The sequence below is a fragment of the Octopus bimaculoides genome, chromosome 4 (assembly GCF_001194135.2).
Source record: "Octopus bimaculoides isolate UCB-OBI-ISO-001 chromosome 4, ASM119413v2, whole genome shotgun sequence".
NCBI lineage: Eukaryota > Metazoa > Mollusca > Cephalopoda > Octopoda > Octopodidae > Octopus > Octopus bimaculoides.
The window spans coordinates 2,333,567-2,341,305 of NC_068984.1; the positions used below are offsets into that span (position 1 = coordinate 2,333,567).

Consider the following 7,739-nt stretch of genomic DNA (forward strand, 5'->3'; position numbering starts at 1 on the left):
TGACTATTGTATCATTACATCTTTCAACACAGATTTGTCAATACATATCCAAAATTATTGCCTGGTTAAGCATACGCGCTTTTATCTACAGCCAAACTGGGATTATCAACTGAAATAATCCATTTATTTCTTTGATCCAAACCACTCATTAGACAGTGGCCAAGCTACAGCTCCACCATAAAGGTCTTAGACAATTATGTCAGCCTCACTACTTCATCTATTGATTTCTTTTATTGTCTATCAAATTCCAGTGTTAACCTCCAAAGTCTCAAAGTAGAAGATACCTGCCCTTAACATTTTCTAATAAGAATGGACTTCTTCAGCATGGAACCATTTCTGCAGCAAGTCCTTTAATAGAAAACTAAATCACTTCAAATTCCACGAGACATTAGCATCTGAAGACAAAATGATAAAATGTCCCTGGGGTTAAACGGCACACCACAGTCAATGCATGACTGAAATGCTTCCTATCCAGGATTTGATGTCATCTCCTATAAATGTTACTGGCAGAGATGTAGTCATTAGAGAGGCTACCCTCCGTGGCTGGAGATGCTGCAATAAAACAGACAGGAATAGACATGGCATGGACGAATACAAGTTACTATAAAAGATTTGATCAACTTTAGCATTTAATCCAACCAAATTATTCTCTGTTTTAAGTTCAACCTAGCCAGATCTTATGTCTCCTACAATGTAATTTTGAGATTATACAATCACATCACTGAAATCTCAATGCCACAAGGTGATGATCAGTTGAAAATAATATGAATAAATAAGCATTACATTTGACAGAGTAATTTGAATGCGAAGGCATTAAACACAAGCATTTGACATCCCTATGCAGCCCAGCTCAAGTACTCAAGTCTAAGTAAAAAAATAATTTAAAATGTGAATTTTATAAATGTAATTACACAATGGTCATTGCTGTTAATATAACCATCTACCGATGCCAGTACTGCCTGACTGGTCCTCATGCCAGCGGCACATAAAAAGCACCCACTACACTCTCAGAGTGGTTGGCGTTAGGAAGGGCATCCAGCTGTAGAAACATTGCCAGATCGGATTGGAACCTGGTGCAGCCTTCTGGCTTACCAGCCCTCAGTCAAACCGTCCAACCCATGCCAGCATGGAAAGCGGATGTTAAATGATAGTGATGATGATGATCTACATCAATTTGTTGTGTAAGTAAATATTGTAATCCTGTGAAAAGCAACCAAACCTCACTACCCTCCACCTGCTAACCCAACCAGGTTCAAATGAAACTGTTGACACACAAAACCACAAAACATCCTAAAAGGACAAAATGTCTGAGTCCTGTGATCGTGCAAAGACTCCATCTTTGAGGGATTTCATCAATAATACTGCTTCGAGGACTTTACTGATCTATTTATTTAACTGCAAAAATTATGAGTTACCAAGGATACCACAGTTAAAACACACACAGATGGACCTCCACAACAGTTGCATTTCCACTTACAAGTCATCCATCAACACAAGTCTATACAGAAGTTACCTCATCTGAAAACTATCTCGAGGGAATGGACTTCTTCAGCATGGAACCATTCCTGCAACTAGTCCTCAAGTTCCATGAAACATTAGCATCCGAAGACAAAATGATAAAATGTCCCTGGGGTTAAACGGCACACCACAGTCAATGCATGACTGAAATGCTTCCTATCCAGGATTTGATGTCATCTCCTATAAATGTTTACTGGCAGAGATGTAGTCATTAGAGAGGCTACCCTCCGTGGCTGGAGATAGGCAAAAGTGGAAAACTCAGAGCAAACCAAATGTTTATACAACTAAAGATGGATGTATGGTTGAGAAACTTGTACCCAAACTGTATAGCCATGTGGGTTTGGGATTCTGCCCCTCTGCATGGCACTTGGGCAAGCATCTGCTACCACAGCCTTGTGAGAGGATTTGGTGAATGGAAACTGAAAGAAGCCCATCCGTGCATGTGTGTGTACCCTAGTCTAGACATCACGTGACGGTTATAAATGTTCCATCATCATCATCATACAAGCTGTGTTTTCTGTTTCCAGAGTTCCATGAAAAACATGCCTGAGCCATGAGGAATATTAGCATACTTTGGAACTGGTGAGAATTGGTGACAAGAAGGGCAACTGGGTGCACAAAATCCAAGAAATTCTGTCTGAACCCTGCTTGCATGGGTCAGATGAAATGAACTCATCCAGACCCAACATTGGGGGAGACAGACAGAGAGAAAATACACCCAAGTCAAATTCTGAACAACAATAGTAAAAATAAAACAATGATTAACATATAGGTGCAGGAGTGGCTGTGTGGTAAGTAGCTTGCTTACCAACCACATGGTTCCGGGTTCAGTCCCACTGCATGGCACCTTGGGCAAGTGTCTTCTACTATAGCCTCGGGCCGACCAAAGCCTTGTGAGTGGATTTGGTAGACGGAAACTGAAAGAAGCCCGTCGTATATATATATATATATATATATATATATATATATATATATATATATATATATATATATATGTATGTATGTATGTGTTTGCGTGTCTGTGTTTGTCCCCCCACCATTGCTTGACAACCGATGGTGGTGTGTTTACCTTTCCTTAACTTAGCAGTTCGGTAAAAGAGACCGATAGAATAAGTACTAGGCTTCCAAAGAATAAGTCCTGGGGTCGATTTGCTCGACTAAAGGCGGTGCTCCAGCATGGCCGCAACAAGTAAAAGAAAATAGAGAAAGAGATAGAAAATAGTAAAAATAATTAAATAAAACGAAACTCACTTTGATTATGATTTGTATGATTCTTTGACTTGGCCATGTTGTGGAACTGGAAGTCTGGAAATAAAAAGTTACGAGAACACCCTGAATAAACACCATAAAATATATAGTTTATTAAACATACATTTTGAATATGTGTGAGCCATAGGGCAAACAATAAAACCCTGATGCTGCTGCTAGCTAAGTTCCCTACTCTATACACTTTTTCGCTCGGTTGAGGAAACTGAAAATAAGCACCAGTACAGGCCCAGTAGCCTCAATAAATATAGATTTGGATTATTACTAATCAAAATCTGGGGAGAGAGGGCGAGGAGGGAACCTACTCCACTCCCACCTACACACGAAAAATCAGAAGCCCAAAAGTAAACCATTTCTAGTTTTAACTAATTCATTTTATAACAAACTCACAACAGGAGTTTATTTAAATATTTCTCTTCAGATACTGTCCAAGAAAAACATTTTTTTAAAAAAATTACTATCATTGTTATTTTGAAATGTGGGGACCCTGTTCTGGTGAAATATTTCATTACTTTTGAGAGAAAAAGTAACTGCCATCAGCCCATCCCACCCCCACTGATGAAAGATAGGAATGAAATAGGTTCTCACCAATGCTGCTATAATATGTAGCAGATATATAATGCAAGAATGTTAATAGAACCCTAATGAGAAAGATACAATAATATTAACGAGGTTTTCAATAATTAGGTGTCCAGTATAATAATCTGGTGTTTTTTTTTTATATTCTAAGATTATAGTTGAAAATCAGCCTCACCAGTTTTATTTCTTTAAAATATTTTACCAGCCTCAAAATCCAAACAGAAGCATCTAATTTACCAACTTGCAGAGAAGCAGCAGTTCTACTAAGAGAGAAAACCAAAAAGGAAGAAAGGAACCATAATGGAATAGGCTGGTCTATCAGTTTAGTCAGCAGCCAAGTGCGTAGGATAACTCCTACCACCCCCTACAGCAACAGAATGGAATAATCTGCTAAGTCTACAAGAAGAAGCAACAACGGTGAGTGTGCTTCAGATACAAGGAAGCTATTGATTATAAAAGACTAGGACCATGTATGTTACTGTACCAAAGTGAAGACTAACATGGCACGAAATGATCCACTCACACATCTTCAGTCGGACACGAAAGACATTGAGAAACAGAATCTGTCCAGTGCTACCAGTTCCTTGCTTCTCAATGAAACGGAATTGGCTCTTACTTATGTCTCGGTTACTCTTATAGGAATTATCATCATTACAGGCACCACAGGTAAGTCTTCAGTTTTTAATTCCCTTTAACAAAACATGGTCACAATTTATTTTATCTTAGAGTGCTCAAGTATACAGAAGGCTAACTTTTTAACAATGCTACAAAAGCCAGACCCAGCAATTTCTATTTCGCTGTGCTTCATTAAAATCAGACTCTACTCCTCTCAATGCCTCGATCTCTTTTTTTATTTGAAACCCCTTTGATAGTATATTTCTGTTGCATTGCTTTTGCCTCAATTCATTTGGGGAAATGACAAAGAATTTAAACTGGAGTTGGTTTGGAGCAAAATGGTATCAAGAGGGTTTGAGCAGTTGTCACAGAATATACATTAACCCTTTAGTGTTTAAACCGACTGTATCCGGCCCAGATATTCTACACATTTTATGCTCAAACTGGCCAGAACCAGCCTCTCACACATACCCTGCAATGTCATTCTAGAAATAAGCAATTACATCTTTCCTATCTTGAAGCTACGAAATAATATCAGACAATTCTTTTTAAATGTGAATAAATAAGGACTACTTTTGACAAATTATTCTGAATGCTAAAGGGTTAATAGCTTTGATAGGCTATTAAGCTGTGAACGTCTATTCTTATTCACAAATTGTTACCAAATCTAAGATTGTGTGTGTGTGCGCGCTTGTGCACATGCATGTATGTGTGTATCAACTGACTGAAAACAATTAAGCACTTATAGATAGTGATGGTGGAACTATGACATTTAGAGGAATAAAACTCCATCAATATTTATTTGACAGGGATTAGTCTTTCACTGCCAACAGAATCAAGTTGAATAAACTGCTGAAGGTAAAACATGCAGTCCCAACTTATCCCTCTAAATGAAAGAGAGAGAAACACACACACACACACACAACAGCGATCCTAGATTACTCACATGTTCCTCACCAATGAATGAGATGGTAAAATAATGATAAGCAGGCCAAAACTGATGCTTCCCACACCAACCATGGACAATTAATAGGTATTAACCAACATTCATATTTAGAAGAATATTACGGAAATTAGTTAATATTGAGTTGATGGTAGCAAAAAATTATATTAATAGATCAAACAGTGGAATATAGTTTATTTTTGTAAGAAGAAATCTGGTCTTCAGAGAGGAAAATGTGTAAAAGGGCACAAAATTGTAAATTTCAAAATAAGAGAGAGAGAGTGAGAGAGAGAGAGAGAGAAGATGCATGGAAGAAAAGAACAGATACAAGAATTAAAGCAATGCGAGAATCAATACTAGAATATTTTGGTATTTATAGTGGCAAACACAGGTGTTTGTTGGTATTATTAAGTTGGGCCCCAAAGCAATAATATGTAAAACTTTTACTGTAATCAAATAACTCAAAATTGAATTTATAGAAGGCTATCTTCATTACAATTATGATAGTGAAATAAAATTAAACTTCATTAAAAGGTAGAATTGTAAGGAGGAAGGAATTAGGGAGCCAGAAGGGAACAAAAGTTGGGAGTATATGTATATAGAGGAAAGGAGGCATATAAACACAGGTGTTACTTAAAGCAGAGAATAATAGTAGAGTATCAACACACACACACACACATGTATACAACACCTTTCCAGCTGTCATAAAGTCAGATTTGTGATTTTAAAAATATTTTTTTAGGCTTGCATGCCACTGAAACTTTTTTTGTGTGTGTGAGAGAGAGAGAGAGAGAGAGAGAGAGAGAGAAAGAGAGAGAGAGAGAGAGAGAGAATCTAAATACATGTGAATGTTTAACACACCAGGGGCAGACCCAAATGAAGAATTACTCCAATATTTTGATAAGTGCAGCCATGTCTCGTGTGCCCTGCTTCTTTGGAAAGGCTGGCCATGCCTGATCTTCACCATCGACCCCTGATGTAGGGATTATAGAAGGTGCCATTTTCAGAGGCAGAGGCCCTCATTTTCCTGCTGACGGAGCAAGTGGGGAGAACCTCAGTCCAAGACTTGACACCTTAGTTTACTAAAATGGTTAAAGGCAGAATTGGTCTCAGCAAGATTTCAACCAAGAGCATGGAGTATTAAAACAAATAACACAAAGCATTTTCTATGCAATGCTATAACTGTATGCTTGTGGGCTTTTCATCCTTCAGGGGTTGCTAAATTAGATCTTAATCAAAATCTGTCCTCAATTCCCCACTTTGAATATGTTGGAGTATGAGGAAGGGCTGAACACACAAGACAAACCTTCCTCTAGAAGAGGTCCAGTAATGTATTATAGAAATAGGTTAACTGGAATATGGTCATAAATAATATTTGTGGATGGTTATTGCTTGTGGTTAAATGAAGTTTTTCACTGCATCTTCTTTATGTATCTCTCATCTCGAGCGAGATCGTTGCCAGTGCCCCTGGACTGGCTCCTGTGCAGGTGGCACGTAAAATACACCATTTTGAGCGTGGCCGTTGCCAGTTCCGCCTGACTGGCCTTCGTGCCGGTGGCACGTAAAAGCACCCACTACACTCTCAGAGTGGTTGGCGTTAGGAAGGGCATCCAGCTGTAGAAACTCTGCCAAATCAGATTGGAGCCTGGTGTAGCCATCTGGTTTCACCAGTCCTCAGTCAAATCGTCCAACCCATGCTAGCAAGGAAAGCGGACGTTAAACGACGATGACGATGATCCACACTGGTGAAAGGATGGGTGACTGAATTAAAACCCTAACCCTAACCCTAACTGCTGTTTAAAAATAACAGGTTCCCACACACAAGTAACAGAATTCTTGTACAGAAATATAATCAAAATGTTCAGTGACACAGAATTCAGCTTTGGGGTCAAATGTGCTGTTGCAGATGAGGGCATAAGTGTAATGGGAACACTTAGAAAGGGTTGGGTTGTAGAATATAAAAGTTCCAAGACTACAAAGGGATAAATAAGGAATAGAAGCTGCAAGACAAAAGGTAATAGAGAATGGCAGTTCTCTGTGAGAACTGCATGAATTCAGTGGGAGTGTGGAGTTGGCTAATTTCTATTTAGCCAACATGGTTATGTGGTTGGAAAGTTAACTTCCAAACCTTGTGGTATCAAGGTTCAGTCCCACTGCATGGAACTTTGGGCAAATGTCTTCTACTGTAGACTTGAGCCAGTCAGAGTCTTGTGAGTTGATTTGATAGATGGAAACAGAAGCAGCTTTTCATATATAATGTATGTGCATGTTTGTGTTTCTCTCAGGTTCTTTTGAAGAAAATTCAAACTAAATATGTCAACTAAAACCCTTCTCATACAATAGTTATATAAACCCGCTATTAATTACATTTACTGATAACAGAGATGCTGGTAATGATGAGGAGAAACTCCAGTTGTATGACTGGTCATAGAAATATTTACTTTTATCAATGCTAGGTGAATGAGAAACCTTTAAAGTGATAATCCCCACTAATCTGAAAAGAGGAGAAAAAAAGAAAAAGAAAAAAACCCCAATTCCTATCTTTACTGACTCCATAGCAACAGCAACCACAGCTTCTAAATTGAAAGCGCTAAAGAAGAGATAAGTAAATACTTACTGAGATAACCATGGAGAGACCGACTCTGAAATCCCCATAAACCCGAACATCTAAGGAAAAGTTGGCTTTCATGTTGAGCCTTAACAACAGCTGCCACCTCTAAGTTTTTTTAAGAGCAGGAAGAACTAAAAAGTGCGGAAACTGTTTGAAACAGACGCAAGAATATTTGCTATAGTGATTAAATATTATTAATGGGGATGG

At 38.3% G+C, this 7,739-nt stretch overlaps 2 protein-coding genes across 3 annotated transcripts in view; one reads left to right on the top strand and one right to left on the bottom strand.

The window, feature by feature from the left end:
* The window catches only part of LOC106879623 (uncharacterized), a 28,485-nt gene that overhangs the window by 8,251 nt on the left and 12,495 nt on the right, over positions 1-7,739 (bottom strand). The window contains exons 1-2 of one of the 2 annotated variants that reach the window (XM_052966858.1): positions 3,539-3,596; positions 2,770-2,823 (exon numbers count right to left, since the gene is read on the bottom strand). In XM_052966858.1, coding sequence (XP_052822818.1) covers positions 2,770-2,806 — 37 coding nt within the window. In that variant the 5' untranslated portion in view covers positions 2,807-2,823; positions 3,539-3,596. Of the gene's footprint in view, positions 1-2,769; positions 2,824-3,538; positions 3,597-7,739 lie in introns of those variants that run through there. The other variant, XM_014929282.2, reaches the window with a different exon arrangement.
* Positions 3,697-7,739, top strand: part of LOC106879622 (G-protein coupled receptor moody) — a 7,802-nt gene continuing 3,759 nt past the window's right edge. The window contains exon 1 of the mRNA XM_014929279.2: positions 3,697-4,029. Coding sequence (XP_014784765.1) covers positions 3,864-4,029 — 166 coding nt within the window. The 5' untranslated portion in view covers positions 3,697-3,863. The remainder of the gene's footprint in view (positions 4,030-7,739) is intronic.